Source organism: Aptenodytes forsteri, unplaced genomic scaffold (genome assembly GCF_000699145.1).
Source record: "Aptenodytes forsteri isolate BGI_AS27 unplaced genomic scaffold, ASM69914v1 Scaffold23, whole genome shotgun sequence".
In the NCBI taxonomy this organism is placed as follows: Eukaryota; Metazoa; Chordata; class Aves; order Sphenisciformes; family Spheniscidae; genus Aptenodytes; species Aptenodytes forsteri.
Genome location: NW_008796043.1, coordinates 6,005,553 through 6,025,697, shown reverse-complemented (window position 1 = coordinate 6,025,697; position 20,145 = coordinate 6,005,553). Strand labels below are relative to the sequence as shown.

Here is a 20,145-nt window from a genome sequence, read left to right as displayed (position 1 = left end):
TTTTACTTTGTCTGAGCTCTAATAACTGAACTACTGTAGCCTGCTGCCCAGCTGTATGCTCTATTACTGCAGACTCCTGAGTTTTCTCACTCTTGTAATCAGTAGGATAGCATTAGTCCTTAAACACTATAGGCATCTGATTAGAACAGCGATAGTACCTTTGGCAAATCCTACTGCAAGCTAGATTAGGTAGATACAGTTTTCCCTGCCTCTCATTTTTAATCCAGTCACATGTTTTTCAACCTTTTTTTTTTCTCAGAAACGGATTGAGGAGACAAATGTACAACAGAAAAATATCTTGCAAATTCTGAGCTCTGCCCGATCTTCCCTGACGCAAGCTAACATTGTACTCGGATTATTGCAGAAGAGCAAAGAGGTACAGTTAACCTTCTTACGTTAAGGTTAAAAACCCCAATATCTTGCTGTCACTGTAATGGGTAGTGTAGCTTAGTGGCTAGGACACGAGGCTTAGCTGAGCCTCCCAAAAAGGGAAGGATCTCACAGCCCACCCTGGGTGCAAGAGGAGCCTGCCTGCACAGGTTTCTGTAAGAGAAGCTTATTGAAGGTTGTGATGTGTCTGAGGAAGACACTGAACTGCAGATATATGAATTTGGGAGAATATCTGTGAGAAATATCATAAATGATTGTGCTATTCTTATATTTCTTTCTAGGCAATTGCTTTTAGCCACTGTCAGAGACAGGGTACTGGGCTAGAAGGGCCTTTAGTCTGACTCAGTACGGCAGGGTTTGTTTTTACGTAATGGGTCTAGAAGCACAATGTAATGACTAGCAGTTGTTTTCCAGTAACCTGCAGAGTAAGTTGGAAGGGAATGTTTTTCCCTTTGGTCTCTCAGGTGCAAGGTATATGTAACACTGAAGGAGACGAGGACAAAATCAAACATGTATGAATACAAATAAAATTTTGTCTTTATAAACCCGTAGGAATATGAAAGCCTGGCTGCTCAGCTGGATGGAGCAAGGAAGGACATGAATGAAAAGCTGACAAATCACTCCTTATCAGCAAGCAAAGAACCGTTGGTGGTGAGGGCTGAGGAACATGCCAAATCTTTGCAAGACTTGGCAAAACAACTGGAAGAGTATGTTGCTGTTCCTGTAAATGAGCAATTTTTGTACATAACATCCATGGTTGCAATGCTCTGTCCGTAACTTCACTTGCTTTAATGAACATTTGCAAAGTTAGGAAGAAATTTGGTTTGTCTTTTTCTGCTTCTTCATGATGTACAGATGTTTTCTTTTCTTTTTTCCCTACAAACCAGGTCCTGATTTTTTTTTTCCCCCCAAAAGTGGGGACTCCCATTATATTACTGCATTAACACTTCATTAACTTCTTACTAATGAGAGAAAATCCTCATGTACAGAGTGGGAAGATGTTTAGAATACCTTTTTTGTAGTGTTATTTCCTGTACTCGTGCTCAGGGATACCTTTATGATGTCACTGAATTGGGGCAAATAATTGGAAGAAATACTGTCTTGGCAGAGTCTTCAGACATGCCTGTTTAGCATTAGTGAGGAAAAGAATTCCTATAGTTTTCTCATTCTTCGAGGAATCTTCTAGAAAGGCAAAACTATGAGAAATTTGATATGAATCAAGTGTTTCTCTCTCCATTACTTGTACTTTACCTTGGAATTATGAGTGAGGTTTGGAGGCCTTCTGTGGTACATCAGAACAAAATGAAAAAACTGAAACCCTGATTTTTTTTTCCTGTGCAAATTATTTGCATTTTGTCATTACACTGACTAGAAACTCTCAAAAAGTTAAATTCCAAATTCAGCTGGAAAATTCTTGGTTAAAAAAAAAAATCATTAACTTTTTGTTAGCTTTCAGTGTGATTTTTTTCAGTTATGAAGACACTGTTCTCACAAATACAAGGCAGCTAATATTGGGCAGTTGCATAGCTCATGGGGAGTGGGTACAAGAGATTTTGTCTGTTGTTTCTGATTCCAGAGCTGCTGCGCTGGTTCTTGGGGAAAAGCCCAAGGGTCGTGTAGTTGCTCCATCTTGTGCTCCATCTGCTGCTCCTGTAGGATGCTGGAGCAGCCAGAGATTATCTGGAAGCTGCTGTTCTCTGAACTGAAGTGTATTTGGGGGGCTGTGATGGAGGTGGCTTATTGACCTTGTGCCTTGGTGAATTCTCACGATCTTAATAATTTAAAGACTGCTTTGGAGGCCCACAGTTGTCCTTTTCCAAGCACCCGAACTTATCCCATCTTCTGAAGAATCTTTTCATATTGGTCTGCCTCTAAGTTTGATATTTTTGCAGAATGAAATTACAGATCGAACTGAAAAACATTTTCTGTATTGGCATCAATTAGGAAATGCGGAGTTCAGGTACATTCAGAATACTTCTCATAGGCCACAGTCTCTGCAGAAGGCTGCATTTTTCACCCTGTTTCCCACAGAATAAAGAACAGTGCCAGGAAGGATGAGTTGGTAGGCTGTGCTGTGGAAGCCTCTACTGCCTATGACAATATTATTAATGCCATCAAAGCGGCAGAGGAAGCAGCCAACAAAGCTGGGAATGCAGCTGACTCAGCTTTATCGGTAAGTACCCATCAGTGGCCAAATGATGGTAAACTTGTCACAACTAGGTTTTTTTTTTAACTATCAGAGAGGCACCAAAAAAAGACCCATGTGTCTTGGCATGCCTTATTTGTTTGTGGCCATTATATGAGCTGATATTCTGCATGTTCATGAATTAGTCTCAGTTCAGCACTAAACAGGCTAGTTACTGCCTTTCTGATGAGGCTGCCCATATGAATACTAACTGTTCCTTTCAGTGCAAAATAAAGAGATCAGCGTAAGGCAAGCCTGGTAATCATTGAAGGTGATTTCAGGTATTCTCTTTTACTTTGCAGTAGTAATACCCACAAGCTCTTCAGCAGAGGAGTAGTATCCAACAGCTGTGTGCTAGTAATTTCTTCCAAATGCCCCAAATTCTATCAGAAGTTTGCTAAAGACCAAGGTTGTATTATTCTTAAATTAATCTTGATAATTGTTATTTAAGGTGGTGTTCTTCTCATGAAGTCTCTGCCCTTGTATAGATAGCCCAATCCAATTTAAAAACACAACTCTCTCTTCTGTGTTTTTAAATTGGATTGGGCTATCTATCTCTTTTACTCTTTAAATTTTAGTATAATTATTAAAGCATTCTTACAGTACTGTGCTTCTATTACCAGACTGTGAAGAGAGAAGACCTGTCAGGAAAAGCTGCAAAGTTAAAAACCGAGAGCAGTACACTCTTGAATCAAGCACAGGAGACTGAAAGGACACTGCAAGGTACGGAAAAAGAAAGTGATAGCAGAAATGTTGGCACAGCATGACAAGCTTTCATTGAACCATGAATTTTCACAGTGCAGCAAAGCTCTGCAGCACATAGTTAACCAGAAGAGCCTAGTTCCATTACAATGGGACATCTTGTGATGGATATTTCCAGTGGCAAAAAGGCGAGAAAGTGGATTTCGTACCTCTGCTATGCTATACACCTTTGCAGTACTCCTGTCCAGCAAATCCTTAGCCTTGTACTTGTTTCGCAGTGCAAATGCTCATTCAATGCTCACTGGCAACGTGAGCTGTGTAAAAGTACAGACTGGTGCTGCCACACCACCTGTCCAACAGAGAGGTGGTATTTCTGTTTAAAATTCATACAGGGCATTCACTGTTTTGCAGCTATTGGTCCAACCCTTGAAGACATAAAGCAAAGACTTGATGTCGCTGATGGAAAGAAGAATACATTGCAAACTAATCTTGTCACTCTTCAAAATAATCTCAATGGGATAAACAGAGGTGAGTGAGTTACTGATCACTTCTGTTTTGCCTCTTTCATCTATTACTAGAAGAATCTGCACATGCATTTGTGTGTCTTTCAGATGACATTGACAGCATCATCACCAGTGCAAAGAACATGGTAAAAAGTGCCAGGGATGTCACAACTAATGTATTGGATGAACTGCTCCCAATTCAAGCAGATGTGGAAAACATGAAGAGTACCTATGGAAGCACACAGAGTGCTGGCTTCAGTAAAGCATTGATGGAGGCAAACAATTCAGGTAGGTGTTGTATTTGCTGTTGCAGGTGCTATCTGAGACCTGCCAAGTCACTGTTAGTGCAAAACGGTCAGTTTTGCAGCAGAAATTTTAGTCATCAAAAAGTTAGGCACCTAGCCTAAGCTAATATTCTGAGATTTCTTTATTGCCAGTGGAAAGGGACAGGTACAACAGAAGGTGATTCAGGCCATCCTGTGGTATGTGTTAAAAGCTGATACCATGACTGGTCTCTAAAGACTTGGAGGCCAGTGACTAGCAGGGTACCCCAGGGTTCAGTACTGGGTCCGATCCTGTTTAACGTCTTCGTTAATGACCTGGATGATGGGGCAGAGCGTACCCTCAGCAAGTTTGCTGATGACACAAAACTGGGAGGAGTGGCTGATACACCAGAGGATTGTGCTGCCATCCAGAGGGACCTCAACAGGCTGGAAAAGTGGGCTGACAGAAACCTCATGAAGTTCAATAAGGAGAAGTCCTGCACCTGAGGAGAAACAACCCAATGCACCATATGCTGGGGGGTGGCGGCCAAGCTGGAAAACAGCTTTGCAGAAAAGTACCTGGGGGTCCTGGTGGGCACCAAGTTGAACAAGAGCCAGCAACGTGTCCTTGCGGCAAAGGCTGGAACACAGGAGGTTCCCTCTGAACATCAGGAAACACTTTTTTACTGTGAAGGTGACCAAGCACTGGCACAGGTTGCCCAGAGAGGTTGTGAAGCCTCCAACCTTGGAGATATTCAAAAGTTGTCTAGACACGATTCTGGGCAACTGGCACTGGATGGCTGTGTTTGAGCACAGGGGTTGGACAAGATGACATCCCTGTCTGTTCTATTTAGTGTTGTTTTCTGGACCTGAATTTATCTATTACATTTTTGGAAGTGCTGATTCTGTCTGCTTCCACAAATACCTTTGGCCACAAATTCCAGGAGTACAATAACCTCTGTATAAACTGCTAGTTTCAGTGAGGGCTTCCTAATATTGTAGGACTAGTGGAAACAGTTCTGTCATCACCCTGCTCGCTGCTTTTCTGATAACTGTGTAGTGATGTCATATTTTTGCATCTGTTTCCCTCCTCCTTTCTATCATCAATGATTTTTTTTCTTTCCTTGCAGTAAAAAAATTGACAAACAAACTTCCAGATCTGTTCAGCAAGATCGAGAGTATCAACCAACAGCTGATGCCAATAAGCAACATCTCTGAGAACGTAAATCGCATAAGAGAGCTGATTCAGCAGGCAAGAGATGCTGCAAATAAGGTCTGTCCTGAACATTGCAATCATGCTTGACCTCAGTGGTTTGGACACACAGCAGTACTTTTGTTCCTCTTTCTCTTTCTAAGTCATTTTGTTAAAATGTATGTGAAAGACCAGACATAAATTTAATTCAACAGCTCCACCCAGCACTTGAAGTAACTGGTGATGGGAAGCATAATTTGTACATAAAAATGAGTGGATGCTACTGCGTCCTCCTCCTGTAGGGTTTTTTTCCAGGGCATCTCTGCAATACTTATTTGTACAATAGCCTCTTGCCTTCCAAGGTACCTTGTGGTGGCTTTGGCAGCAAGGGTAGAGTCGGCTCTGCAGCTTAGAGGCAGGGCTTTCCACCCACACATGGCCAGTTGAACGCTAACACTGCCAAAGAAGTTGTGTAGCCCTGTGCTCTCATGTTCCAGCTGCCCCAAGACATTAGGACTTGCCTACTATCATCTTCTTATTAGACTGCCCTTTCTCCATTTAAGCAACTGCTGTAGTTGCTCAAGGGATAGCGTGGTCTCAGGTCCCTGAGAAGCATCACTGAGGTCATCACAAATAACCTACAGTTACAATGAGTAAGAGGAATCTGTGACCGTGGCGTAAATAGCTGTAAGAGGACGTGTCTTTATTAATGTCAGAGGTGCATTACAATTTCCAACAGACAGTCAAGTCCAGCTAAGTGAAGCATCAGGATATGTATGTAGACGTCTAAATAATTCATAGGCCTGCTCTTTAGAGCTGCAGGGCATATCCTTCCCTGTCGTGTATTGAAGGTAACAATTACTTGACAGGCATGGTAAAGGTTGATTAATTGATGTCTGGAGTAAAAAAGTACTGTGTTAAGTGGTAAGTATCGACAATACAGAATACTGTATTATCCAGTCTGTTTCCTAATTATATTGTTTGGTAGGATCAGAGTCCACATCTGTAGTAATTGGTGGCTGTAACAAGACTAGGATATGTAATAGGTTACTTTGCAATTAAAAACAACAGTGAAATAAGTAGGAGTAGTAGCAATAGATAATTATAACGTACTGAATTTTGTTTTTCTTAACAGGTTGCTATTCCTATGAGGTTCAATGGCAGCTCTGGTGTAGAGGTTAGACCTCCGAGCAACCTTGAAGATCTGAAAGGCTATACTTCACTTTCTTTCTTTCTCCAAAGACCTCAGACAAGATTAGACGCCCCCCAGAGGGCATCAAATAAGTTTGTACTGTACCTGGGTAATAAAGATGTAGGTATATTTTGAGATTTAACCTGATTTTTAGAACAGACAACACGCTTTGAGAAACAGATGGGAGATGTTTTATTTTGACTGAAGTTTATAGCTACTGTTGGCCCATTTATAATTTATAGTTGCCATTTATATATTGCCATTATGTGGTGGCAGAAGTGTTTTGTGAAGAATAGTTCATTCCTCCTCCGGCAAAGTAACTTGTTGGGTGACTGACTGCTTTGCCCTTTGATGCTTTGCTGTTTTGCTCCTTTGGAAGTCACTTCTCAGTCATGGATACCATCATACAGTCTTGTCAGAAGTGTCAGGTTCTGCAGCAGTCAGCACAAACTCAGCCCAACTCCTGCCTCGGAGCTTTGACTCTTATCACAGTAGAAGTCATTGTGAGTTTCTCTGTTGGTTAAAAAAAAAAGTGATTGTTTCAGTTCTAAAATTCAGTCCCTCAGCCCTTCATTTCTTTCTCTTCTGAATATGCAGAATAGTACAGACCTGCTTGTGCATTCAGGCTTGCTCAAGCACCATCAAACATTTTGAAAATTTCCTGCATGCTGTTCCTAACTATGTATTTTTGAGTCTTGTTATCTGACAGCAGCTGTATCTGTAGTGAGTCTTGTGCATACGCAGAAAGCTGTTTAAAGGTAGTTGTTCTACATTGGATTTCACCTTGTTATCCCCTGAATATCTGGCCAGGATATCTGTTGACAGCATTTTAATTGTTACTTGTGAAATATGGTATGTTGGAGAAATAAAATGTGAATTGTTTGGGAAAATGACTGCTTCCAGTCACCTCAGTAGGAACCATTGTCCTTGACTGAGTGTTACTCCAAACATCTTTTTTATTTCACAGATGTTCAGTCTAGTTTTTAGTAAAGGTGTCATGTTTTCATGGCTTTAGCTGGGAGATGTTATAAATGCGAAAATTATTTTAGCTACTGTTTTTATAAAAAGCCACACATGACTCTTCAATTAATTTATAATTATATTCACTGAATCAGTGTAGCACATTATTCATTGAATCAGTGCAACATGTAAGATTACAATTTTTTCTTCCCAGAACTGATAAACTTAATACAATAACAATCCTCATCATTAGGTGGGTGGATTTCTTGTGACTAATGCACAGTATGATGATGTCTCTGAGGAAGTGCTGCTGTATTTTACTTTCATTAACATTAATCATTTATTAATGATTATTTGCTTTGCTATTCTTAGGCTTCCAAGGACTATATTGGTATGGCTGTGAAAGATGGTCACCTCACTTGTGTCTATAACCTGGGAGACGGTGATGTAGAAATAGATGTGCAGCCATTTGTGACTGAAAGCAAAACTGAGGAAGCCGTTATGGATCAAGTTAAGTTTGAAAGGTATAAGATCCACAGTGCACAACAGTTTTTTCCAAAACCTGTTAAGAACATCTTTTATTAGTGTGATGTGATATTTTGCCTGTCTGTTTTGGTTTTAGGATTTACCAGTATGTAAAGCTGAATTACATCAAAGCAGCAACATCAACTTCTCCAGAGTATGGAGAAAGCCCTTTGACTGCAAGCAGTGGAGGCAGTGACACTCTCCTAAATCTTGATCCCAGCACTGTTGTCTTTTATGTTGGAGGATACCCACCAGATTTTAGGGTACAGAGTGTTGCTTAGTCTTTTAAAGAGATTTCCATGTTAATCATTCTGTTGTTCTTACAAGTAAAGGTTGGAACTAGCAGTCTTTCGAAGGCTGTGTAAAAGTTTATCCATGTCAGTAGGAATAGACAGGATGCAAGGAGATGCTACTTCCTACAGAAGCTGCCTGGCTTATAGTATGCTAGAACTCAAAGAAGGGAGCATGACGGTATTTCATCTGCCGAGGACAGCATGAAACCTGTCCAGCCCTGCTAAGTACTATTCCCAATCCATTCATATGACTCAGCTTTAAGTTGTGCTGCAGTGCTCCTGGGGTGGTATCAGATGGTTTGGATATTATATACAAAGAGATAATAATTTTATGATATTTAGAATGTCATGTTCGGTGTCTTATTAATATTTGCAGTAGGTCTTAGCAGTTGCATGTCAATGTAAAATTTTGTCAGCTGATGTTGACGGAAAGTTTCTGATGACACTATTTTGCAGCCTCCACGTAAGCTAGACTACCCTCATTATGAAGGCTGCATTGAATTAGACAACCTAAATGAGCATATCATCAGCCTTTACAACTTCAAGAGGACATTTAATCTCAATACCACTGAAGTGCAACCCTGCAGAAGGTATGATATAAACACAGAAGTTTTTCACACTTCTTGCCTTTTCACATCCAGAAGAATAACCACTGTGACTAAACTGGTGATTTTTTCCTAACTCTTGGTCATTACTACATTTCTTAGAGAAAATCCTCAGTGTTGGCACAATTCACATCTATGGCAATCTCAGTCCACCGGCCAACAATTTAAATGTTACAATACCCAGACACAATTTGTGGACTAACGTATTCAGCTCCTTTATAAAGTAAATATTACATTAAGTGCAAAAAAGTCAGTCATGAATGATTTCCTCTCTAAAGACCATATGCGAATCCAATAGAAGCAGTGGAAGGTAGCCAGTGGAAGTTTTTCTCTTTACTTGGGTTCGATCAGGTACAGTTGGCCCTGTTAGTGGCCCTGTACCAAATGCTTTAACTTTAAGCTTTTTTAAAATTATAATGACAGTAAGTCCATGTGGTAATAGTTTTTGCTCTCATATATTCACATCTGTGACACTGAATTATTACAGGTATAAAGAAGAGACTGACCAAAGCTATTTTGAAGGCACTGGTTATGCCAGTGTCACATTGAAAGAACCAAATACCCACAGCCGAGTACGCTACGAGCAGACAATTGAGACTACTGCAGATGAAGGCATTGTGTTTTTTGCAGCAAATGGGGTAATTGGTGGAATGCTTCTGTCTGTTTTGGGGTCCAAGAACATTTTTAAAAACTTCGCTTACTCGAGAACATGTTAGATTTAGTAGTAACTGTAAGGAAATTTCTTAAAAGTGTTATTTTTGTCCATGTGGCAGATTAGTAGATTCTGCTGTATGTTTAATGTCATATGGTTTAGTTTTAGGTAGTCCTGCGAGGAGCAGGGAGTTGGACTCAATGATCCTTATGGGTCCCTTCCAACTTGAGATATTCTGTGATTCTATAACGGCTGCTGAATACTCACTTTGTCAAGGCTGAGAAAAAAATCATTCCAAGTATCTCCTCCATTAGGCCATGCAGAGAATTCAGAACTGGGGGGCAGGCAGGGAGGATGTAATTTGAATCAAACCAATTTTGAAATACTGAAATCCTCCAAAAGTGGAAGTACACTCTTCCCAAATCTAGATATGGGTGATAACAGAGTAAGGAAGAATTTAGAAAGTGACGTGGTGACTTATACCTGTAAAGGTGCTCAGAACAGCAGTGATGCTACTTATCTAATAATATTATAGGCATGTTTGCAATCACTGTGACATGTTCTGGATAATTTCTCAATGCTGTAAAAAGTCAGTAGACATCTTGAAATGACAAAAAGTCCTCTAGAGATTTGGAGAATACATCTGGAGCTGATACCAGATCTGTTTATAACAGTTTAGAGTAATTATGGTTGCTATTATTATAAGTTTTAGTTTGCTTTGTCTTATCTTTTCCCCCAAAAGCTTTATTGAAACAACTAGATAGCTTCTTTAAAATTATTCACATGACAGTGAAATATATATGAAACATTGGCAGTTTTATTGTGGTGTTGGTGGATTTTTGTTGTTTTTTTTTTTTACTGCAGGATCAGTTCATCAGTGTGCTCATTAAAGATGGTCATACAGTTTTTAGATACAAAGTTGGCTCTGAGCCTCCAAAAGAAATAGAAACCAATGCAACTGTAAATGATGGAACATATAAACAAGTATGTCATTTTAAACAATCAAGTGATCATTATTTGTAAAAATACACATTAGCTGAAACTAAACATCTCATTTTAAAGTTTTGTTGTGAAGTGTTCCTTTTGTGTTGAGGGGATCAAGCTGTCGGGGATTAGTTTGGATGCGTGAAAATTAATCTTTCTACTGTTGTGCTTTCCTGTGAATAAGTTCAGTTTTAACAGAAAAACCACCAAAGAAAACAACTCTTTGACAGAGCATTGCTTTATTTAGAGCGAGCTGTGTACGTTGCAATTATTAACATTATTTTAATACTTCAATTAGTGTTTTTACCACCTAAAGGTTTATTTCTTCAGGCCAGGCTGATCTTTACAGAGAGTACTTTTTTGTAGTCTTTTTGCTGTTGCCTGTCTACTTAGCTTCAGTCCGGCTGTTTTGTACCACTACTAGAGTGAAACTGTAAAGACATTGTTAAAACCTTTGATTGCCATGTTGATTCATTCTCCCTTTTCTCCTTACTACATCTCCAATGAAATGGTGTAGGTCACAGGGTCTGCTGGAGGTAGCCTTTATGCCGTACTGGGTCAAGTTACCTCCAGCCAGCTGACTGACCTGGTCTTTGTATCAGGCAGCAGCTCCTGAATCTTCAACTGCAAATAGAAGGCAGTATCTGAATGTTAGGTGAGGTGTATTTTTAGGGCAATCTTCCTGAGGAAAATAAAACCTCCCCTTGTATTTGGATAGTAGAGCATTTTCCTTAGGCATTTGTTTTGGCTAAATGCCAAAATTTTGCAAAGTACCTTTGAACTACTGCAATTATTCTGGATTTAAGGCACTAGCAAATGAGAGGAGGGCAAAAACCCGCAGTGTCCTGCTCTGTGGGACTACTTTTAATCTGCTAAGTGATTTTTGTTTCTGCAAAGTGAAGTAATTCTCATTATTCACCTATTTCAGATTCATTTGGTGCTTGCCCGAAGTAGGAATACTGTTCATGTCAGTCCTGATATTAAAGCCAACATAAATGTCTTCCTTTTCACTACGTATTACCTAGGTGGAATTCCACCTTCTCTACGGGAACGGTGAGTAACTATAAAAAGCCTGTAATACACAGGCTTTGTATGGAAACTCCATCTAAACTCTTTCCTTGGGCAATTTCTTTCACACTCTGTATCGGGTATCTTATGTGATATGAAAATAACTAGTGTATAATACATGATCATAACCTGTGATTTTTGGATAATGGTGGGTGGGATCTTTGTTGGACTGTATCCTGAAGATTGGGTTTGATCAGCATGAAGTATGTGTGTGCAAGAAAGATTGCTCTTGTTCTGTTTTTCTATTTCTTATATTGTCAGCATTTACAGGCTACTATACTGGTGTGTGCTTTGAAATACCAGGCTACTGAACTCTTTTTTCCTTCCACTCCCTGAAACCAGCTTTAATATATCCACACCTCCATTCCGGGGCTGCATGAAGAATGTGAAAAACCCTAACACTGCATCTGTTATTTTTGACGAGACTTTTGGTGTCAGCAAGAAATGTTCAGACGACTGGAAGGTAACTAACAAAGTTCCTTAAAAACTTCTGCTAGAGTTCACGGAGTCTGGTTTGTCTATAAATCCTGGACCATTATGTTTTACTTAGGTCAAAAATTATATTTGATTAATGTGATGGTAATAAAAGAACCTGGGCTTGGTAGGAAGATACGGAAGAAAGGAGACTCCACTCCTACTGTGATAGCTTGCCTCAGCATATGGTCCACCCTCTTAATTAATCCTGTGTACAATTAAGAATTCGTATTTACCATGTACACTTGTTGGCTTCCAGTTGCTGTTATTGTCTAGGCCAGAACAGTTAGTTACTTAATACTACTCAGGATCTTTCTTCTTGCCAAGGTGCTTATGCTTCCTAATTAAATGACCTCTCAACCTTTTTTCTTGAAAGAGCTAAGCAGACTCTACTTCCACCGAAGTGTCTCATTGTAAGGCTCTTGCTCCACTCATCTGATTGTTTTATAATTATTGTCTGTGCACCCTTGAGTTTTGCCACGTTCTTTTTAAAATGGGACAATGTGACATTTCAGTGTTGTCTTAACCAATGCTGCATGGAGAGATGAAAACTACCCTTCTGCTTCTACTTACTGCTACTTACATGGTGCATGATCCCATTTGCCCTTTTTACTATGGCATTACACTGAAAGTTTGTGCTCATTTGCTTTCCTTTTGTGGCATCTAAACTTTTCACAGAGCAATTTCTTTGCAGGCCATTTCCCTATGCAGAGGGTCTGACCTTCATTCTCTGTCTGTATCTGTGTAACTTCTCGTGTACTAAAACGTGTTGTGTTCAGAAAGGCCCAGGTACATTCTGTCCTGTGACTCACACAGTTTCAGTTATGTAGCTCATCTGCACAGCTCCGTACTTATGAACCATTCCTCCAGCTGCTCACTTTTGTGTCCCCAAATGTGAAAACCTTCAAAGCCATCGTGTCAATGCTAAGAGTAGCTAGAGACGAACAGCTCGTTATACTCAGCAAGCCTCATCTCCCTTTAGAGTTTCTCAGATCATAGTTAATGCTGGTGGAACCAATTCAGTCAGTCTGTTCTGTACTGAAATACTTGTACTTGCAGTTTGCCTTGTGCTTGGTTTTGACTGGAGTCGGTCGCAATTATGTTGAGTAGGGCAGTTGTTGTCCCATGCTGCCATTTCTTCTGATTAAAAGGAAAATGACTGAAAGTATTATTATCTCTCTTTCAGCTCGTCAGATCTGCAGCCTTCTCCAAGAAGGGAACACTGAGCCTGAGTGCGGCAGGTTTCCCGTTTCCCAAGGATTTCCAAGTTGGCTTTGGCTTTCAGACGATGGCATCGACTGGAACACTCTTAAATTACAATCTAGGGGTATGAAACATGTTCAACTTAGAATATGTGATTGGTTTTATTTCTGGATCAGTCACGTCTGTTTGCGACTGTGTCAATTTGGCATCAGTTTGTGCCCTAAGTCTCATGTAGAGTCCTGTATTTTAAGGCAAGAAATGCCTATTCTAATCATCTTTTGAGCATGGCATCTTGCATGTCATAGGCCAGAGAAACTCATCCTGGCAGTTTCTTCACTCAACCAACAAGTAGTTTGACGAGTAACTGAGCTTTGAACTCGAGCCTTCTGCAGAGTAGCTCATGCACCGTAACACCACCATCCCAGTAGGATAACTGTTGCCTAATACAGTTGGCTGGAAGTTTTCTCAGGAAAAACTGGCATTCTGCCCACGCAGAAATATTACCATGATCAAATATGCAGAGAAAGGGAGTTGATTTTGGCTACGTTCCCTCAGAAAGCAGGGAGGTTCAAGCAGAACCCCATTCTTGCTGGCTGGAGGAGTTAAGAAGTGAGTGCACACCAGGCATTTGAGAAGTGGAGAACTGAATCCTCTGCTTTATGTAAAAATAATTTAAACAAGTATTTTAAATAACTGTTTGGTATTCAGAGTGCAGAGGTATTTTAAAACAGGAACTATGCTAATCGTGCAGAACTGGGCGTAATATCTGGTACTAGATGACTGAGAAATGCAGTTTTAGTGTAAGAAAATTTCTTTCCCACAAGAGATCACTGAGAACTGTATTAATGGCAATATCAAGGAGAACTAAAGGCACTTGCATTTACCTGATCGTTTTGTGGGATTCTTTTATAGCCTAATGTTTTTACCATCTTTCTGAGACCTGGCTTTGTAATTGCAAAGATGGGAGAGAAGGAAATCGAACTGAAAAAGAAATATGAAGATGGGTCAATGCATTATGTGACAGTAATAAAAACAGACAACAGGTGAGTCCAGTTCTATATGATTCTTTTATGTTGTGGTTGGAGAAAGAAGACTAAAATTTTGTGTGACTTGTTCTTTGGGTACACAGCTAAAAATGGCCTCTGCTAGCAAAGGAGATTTTTGGTCTATGAATGTGCATGTCGGTACCTATGATGTTTCAGCTGTACATCACTATGCATGTCTTTTATAGATTGTGTGAGTTTTGACTGCTTGTCAAGCTGGAGCTTTGGAGCTATTTGCCTTCCCATAGCCTTTACACATGTCACTGTAACATAGGTGGTTAAAGGCCCAGGGAAGAAGCTGATATTGTGTCTGTTTTTTCAATAATGATCTGTTATGCAGATATCAGAAGAGACAATTTACTGAAAAGCTCCTAAATCATATTAATTTCTGTGGAACACATAAAATGACATAAGTGTTAGTTAAAGTGGAAAGTTTTGAATGATTGGCTATAACTTTGGGTAATTATAACAATATTATCTGTACTAGCTGTTGCTAACATGTCAAGTGCACCATTTTGACACAAAGGATGAAATCCTGTCCCATAGTTGTCAGTGAGAGTTTTTTCATGAATTTCAATTGGACCAGGATTTCACTGTGAGACTGAAGTACTACCTTCAACTCTTGCTCAGTATCTACTACCGAAAAACAGAGCGGTTTCATAGCAGTCAATGAGCGCATACTGAAAAAATCCCAAAAGTAAGATAATGAAGCTTTAGCATAATTACAATGTAACAAGAACACACATCTGTCAAATGGTTCTTTTATATATATGTATTTCATTTAGGTTCATAACTATTTCTTTAGATTTCATGCTTATTTTTATTCACTTGGTTTCAGAGTACGTCTGCTGGTTGATGATGAGTCAGCATTAGCATCAGTTGACTCTCCAAGAGCATGGGCATTAATCGAACCTATAAAATTTGGTGGAGATAATTTTGAAGGTTGCATCTCAAACATCTTTATAAAAAGGTATTTGGCCTAGAAAGATTTTAGTATCATGTATTTTGGCCTGTTTTCCTTCTTTAATCATATTAAAATCTCTTCTTGCTAAATCGCTCTTCTTCTACATGCATGAAGCCTTCGTGAATGCATAACTTTGCTGCCCCAAAATATTCTTTTATTCAGGCAGATTATACATGGTATCAAGGTGTAAGTAAATCTGCTGTTCAGATGTAATGGAATTTTAGTCTGAATCATACCTGTTTAGTAGTCTTTTAATCAAAGACTGAACTCAACATAGTGAATTGGAAGTATCCCAGCAAGGCATCCAAAAAGATCTGCTAGATTTTATCATTATAGCTACACAGGGAGCCAGGTAATGAAATGAGCAAAGCTTACTGGCAGAACCAAAACAGTCACACAAACAAATGAGAGCATATGTATAAAAATCGAGTGCCTGATTTATGTTGTCTCTTTTTCCACATGTGTTCTTCTGGTTATTAGAGACATCTTACAGGCAAAATTTGGGAGAAAAATTAGGCATAAATGCGTTCTTTGAAGAAAAGCACTCCTTGAGTCACAAGTGATGTCCCAGTGAGCTAAGTTTTGATGAATGTTTATACATGTGTAGACTTTACAGAAAAATAGTGTATTTTGATTTGAATACCATAGAATCACAGAATGGTCTGGGTTGGAAGGGACCTTTCAAGATCACCTAGTCCAACCCCCCTGCCATGGGCAGGGGCATCTTTCACTAGATCAGGTTGCTCAAATTGTATCTTCATTTAAAGCACTGCAAGACAATGAAGTAACTTGTATATTAACCTCCCCATCAGAAGCCAAATTTGGAAAATTTCTTTTGGTACAAAAATAGATAGATAATTAATATTGTAGCTAGTCTGATCAAGCAAATGGAGAACTGGACTGGAATTGAAGAAGTTCAGGTTCTGCTCCCAACACTACCACTCTTCTCATAGCAAACCACGGGCAAGGAGCTTCATTGCTTTTTCTAGTTGTAAAGTGTTTTGTAATTTACTGATTAGAGATGCTGTGTACAACTTACAAAATTATAGTATTACTCTGTATTATTCTTTATACACACAAGAAATTGGTTTTGACAGTCTTTCTGATAATTCGGCTATAATACTAAAGCTATATATTAAGTTGTGATGGGCTTTGCCCCTTGACAATTCTCATTAGAACATCTTATTTAAGGAGAGGGTGAATCATTGAGTTAGCAGGACCTGATGTTGCCATTTTTTCTTGATCTGCCACTGGTTATGCATAATTAAGCAGCAAAGTTTTGTAGTCTGATCCAGAAATCTTATTCAATCAAGGCTGCTATCATTTTTTCTCCTTTTTTTCAATGGCAATATTTATTTGTTTTTTTAAAATAGATAGCTTTTAGCAAAAAATAGTTTGTTTAGAAGAGATGAGAACAAAACATCAGTGTTTTTTGCATAGCCCAAAAGAAATGGGCAGAACCAGGACAAATGTGAATACTTTTTACAGCATTGAACCTACATTTTTCATCGAAAAATGAAAACTGGTACTTTAACTTCAGGTCACTGGGAAATCTATTTTGTACAGAACACAGTTTTACAATATGTTGTTGATTACGCTAAAGAAAAGGAATGCTGTGTCACAGCACTTACTTACTGCTTTCATCACTCTAGGGCAAGTCAGCTCCCTGAGGTTCAAAATCTCGTTAATTATACTGCAAAGACTGGTGTATCCCTTGGAGCTTGCCGCAAATACGAGAACCTTGAACCACTGCTGCTGAAAGAATTTAAAAATCCTCTCAGGCTTAAGATGCTCAAGGTATGCTTATTTTTACTGTCATCTTTGCTCCATATTGATGCCAAGGCTTTGTCTGCACGTGCAGCCATGGTTTGTAGAACTGAAATTCAGATGTTACTATTTTCCTTCCATCTCATATCTGAAGCAAGTTCTTTCTGTGTTGAAGTTCCATGCTAAACCCATACCTGTCCAGAATGAGAACAGCTTCTCTGTCATTTAGAGAAGGCTGTTGACTGCCTCAGGTGGGAACTCTTAAATGTGGAGATTGAAATGTTTTTTTTCACGTTCACACATAGTAAATGTTTCAATTCTGTCTTACAGGTACAGAATGAAAAATACCTTGATTATTTGAAAGCCGCTAATGTGCAAAACCAGCAAACCCACATTTTACCAACTCAGTTAAATGTCAGCAGTGAAGCGTATCTCCTCGGAAGCACACCCAACAGTTTCATATCCTACATGTTTTCTCCACCATCATCTACAGACAGGTAATACAAACGTTCTCTGTTCTCCTCCTAATACTTGAATTGTCAAAGCTGTTTGAATCTTCGGGTGCTAAGAGCTAGGGTTTTTTTCTTGCTTATGTCTTGGGGCATAACAGAAGAGTGGTTCTAAAGGTTCAGGCATCTTTTTTCTTTGCTAACATTTACCCAAACTGAGTAGATTGACTTGGATGTGGTGGACAATTACAGTGCATATTGATGACAAGTCCTAAGCCTGAATATGTCAACTTTCATTCACATTCAGAAATGCAGGCAAAGTAGAACACTCTGATTTCACCCAAAAGCTATTCTGCATTTCACAAGTGGAGTTTCATTGGCATTTTTCCGAAGAACAGGAAGAATACAGTAACTAACAAAATAGACCTATATTTGAATGTGCTTACTTTCCACTGCAGGTTACATTTTTCTGTAGATGTACGGACTCGATCATCAAGAGGATTAATAGTTTTCATGGAGGAAAAGTCTGAGGACTCTTATATGGCTCTCCACATTTCAAAAGGACGTTTTGTCTTTTCACTTGGCTCTGGAGCAAAACGAATCAAAATCAAAACCAGTATTAAATACAATGATGGGCAATGGCACACTGTAAGTAGTATGGCACAGGAACCATGGTGAAACTACAACTAGCTTTCAGCAGGCACAGCCTATTGAATCCTTAAGTTACTAGAAATTCGATTTTGGTCATCTGAAGTTAATTCCTATGCCTGAAAGTTCATGTGGTTGACAGGTCTCTGTTATGAGAGAGCTTATAGAGACTGATGGTCCCAGCATGTTATTTTCAGTTTAAATATTTCAACAATATGGTGTTTCAGTTAAAGAAAAAAATCTCCAGTAGCTTTCATTGGCCTTGGGGTTTTTCATTCTGTTATGTTTGCACCCTGCAAAGGTGGTCTTCAGCACAGATGGGGAGAATGTCCGCCTTGTCGTTGATGGTCTAAGGGCCCAGCACGGAAGATTAGCAACAAATTCTGCCATCAGCATTAAGCCACCAATCTACGTGGGAGGGCTGCCATCACTGAAAAGACAGGTAAATAATTGACACATCCACCCCCACACACTCCCCATGCTGCACTAATTACATGTGAAAGTGTTAATATGCAGGATTTCCGCATTGAAAAGGTTTGGGGGATATTTCCAAGCACCGAGTGAGCACCATCTGTGACTGGTGTTTGTAGTTGTTCATTACAGATCTTTTTCCTCACCTGTTCACACAGCTCTCAGCTGGACCCACATTTTCAACGTGTGTTGCTGAGACAGTGATGACACCCATGTACTGTTTTCATTTACATTCTTTAAAAAATAGAAAAGACCAAAGTCACATTTGTAATTCCAGGAATACCTTCTTCGCGCAGAATATTTACCTCAGTGGACTAAGTGATAATCTGTAGAGAAGCAAAGTAATCCTTCTCATTAAGGAATTATGAATGTAGAACTGGATTTTAATCTGAAATATGTGTGGTTCCTATTACTTTAAAAATTGGACAACTAATGATGCAGGGCATTTTATAAACTCAGATTTAAAAAAACAGCCTCTTAGGAAGGAAAGAGTGTACTTGAGTTCATAACTCCTGTTGTGTCGTCTTTTTGAGACATCATTGGGAAGTATCTGTTCTGCAAGCAGGAATTATGTTAACACAAAATCAACTGTTACTTTCATATTTTAAGCTCTTTTTTTAAATTTTGGAATACCTTTTCACTGCATCAGAGATAGGTTTTAGGTGCCTTTAGAGCCAGTTGGCTTTCTACAGTCCAACAGTACAAAAGAACTAATAGGTATTCTTACTAAAAAAATTGCCATCATGCTTTAGTATTCATATTTTGAAATATGCTTTCAGAATATACCAGTGAACAGTTTCAAGGGTTGCCTGAGGAATTTTAAGATGAACGGAAAAGTCATGAATGCACCTCAGCAAAAAAATGGCATACTTCCATGTCTGGATGTTCCCATGGACACAGGGATTTATTTCTTTAATGAAGGAGGATATATCACCATTGGTAAGCTGTGTAGAGATTATGGTATATGTAATTATGTCTTAAGTGTGTATGTGTAAGGATTTTTTTATTTATTTTTTACATGGTTTTCCAATTATCTCCTATGATCATTCCTCTACCCACTGTTTAATTCTCCACAGGTAATTTGTTGATGGGCTTGGATTTTAGGATTGTATTTACCATTCGGCCAAGGACTTCAACAGGTATACTCCTCCATGCTGGAAGCAAGCAAGACAACTACTTGACTGTTTACATGGAAGGAGGAAAGGTAAGTACAGGCTATGTTTCCACTTCAGCTGTATTGCCCTCATTCAGCAGGGGGAATTCTTGACCTTGAACTCTGGACTTATGTGTTACAGCATTTGTCTATAGGTGTAAAGTTAAATAACTTCCTCAGAGTTGTTTAAAACCATCGCATGGAAAATTGAGCATTTAACTTGTCTCTGTGCCTACATTAGCAGCTTCCATTGTGTGCACACTAGCTTAGAATCATAGAATCGTTTAGATTGTAAAAGACCTTTAAGATCATCAAGTCCAACCGTTAATCTAGCACTGCAAAGTCCACCACTAAACCATGTCCCGAAGCACCATGTCTACACGTCTTTTAAATACCTCCAGGGATGGTGACCCAACCACTTCCCTGGGCAGCCTGTTCCAATGCTTAACATCCCTTTCG

At 39.3% G+C, this 20,145-nt stretch overlaps 1 protein-coding gene across 1 annotated transcript in view; it reads left to right on the top strand.

Moving 5' to 3' along the window:
• LAMA3 (laminin subunit alpha 3) overlaps positions 1-20,145 on the top strand; it is a 122,638-nt gene that overhangs the window by 99,022 nt on the left and 3,471 nt on the right. Inside the window, exons 53-76 of the mRNA XM_019473746.1 lie at positions 260-376; positions 943-1,097; positions 2,422-2,563; positions 3,199-3,298; positions 3,689-3,805; positions 3,889-4,068; positions 5,174-5,316; positions 6,371-6,547; positions 7,760-7,911; positions 8,010-8,175; positions 8,662-8,795; positions 9,298-9,448; positions 10,327-10,446; positions 11,375-11,499; positions 11,857-11,977; positions 13,175-13,315; positions 14,104-14,234; positions 15,073-15,204; positions 16,851-16,995; positions 17,302-17,462; positions 17,873-18,062; positions 18,364-18,504; positions 19,313-19,472; positions 19,610-19,737. Coding sequence (XP_019329291.1) covers positions 260-376; positions 943-1,097; positions 2,422-2,563; positions 3,199-3,298; positions 3,689-3,805; positions 3,889-4,068; positions 5,174-5,316; positions 6,371-6,547; positions 7,760-7,911; positions 8,010-8,175; positions 8,662-8,795; positions 9,298-9,448; positions 10,327-10,446; positions 11,375-11,499; positions 11,857-11,977; positions 13,175-13,315; positions 14,104-14,234; positions 15,073-15,204; positions 16,851-16,995; positions 17,302-17,462; positions 17,873-18,062; positions 18,364-18,504; positions 19,313-19,472; positions 19,610-19,737 — 3,429 coding nt within the window. The remainder of the gene's footprint in view (positions 1-259; positions 377-942; positions 1,098-2,421; positions 2,564-3,198; positions 3,299-3,688; positions 3,806-3,888; positions 4,069-5,173; positions 5,317-6,370; positions 6,548-7,759; positions 7,912-8,009; positions 8,176-8,661; positions 8,796-9,297; positions 9,449-10,326; positions 10,447-11,374; positions 11,500-11,856; positions 11,978-13,174; positions 13,316-14,103; positions 14,235-15,072; positions 15,205-16,850; positions 16,996-17,301; positions 17,463-17,872; positions 18,063-18,363; positions 18,505-19,312; positions 19,473-19,609; positions 19,738-20,145) is intronic.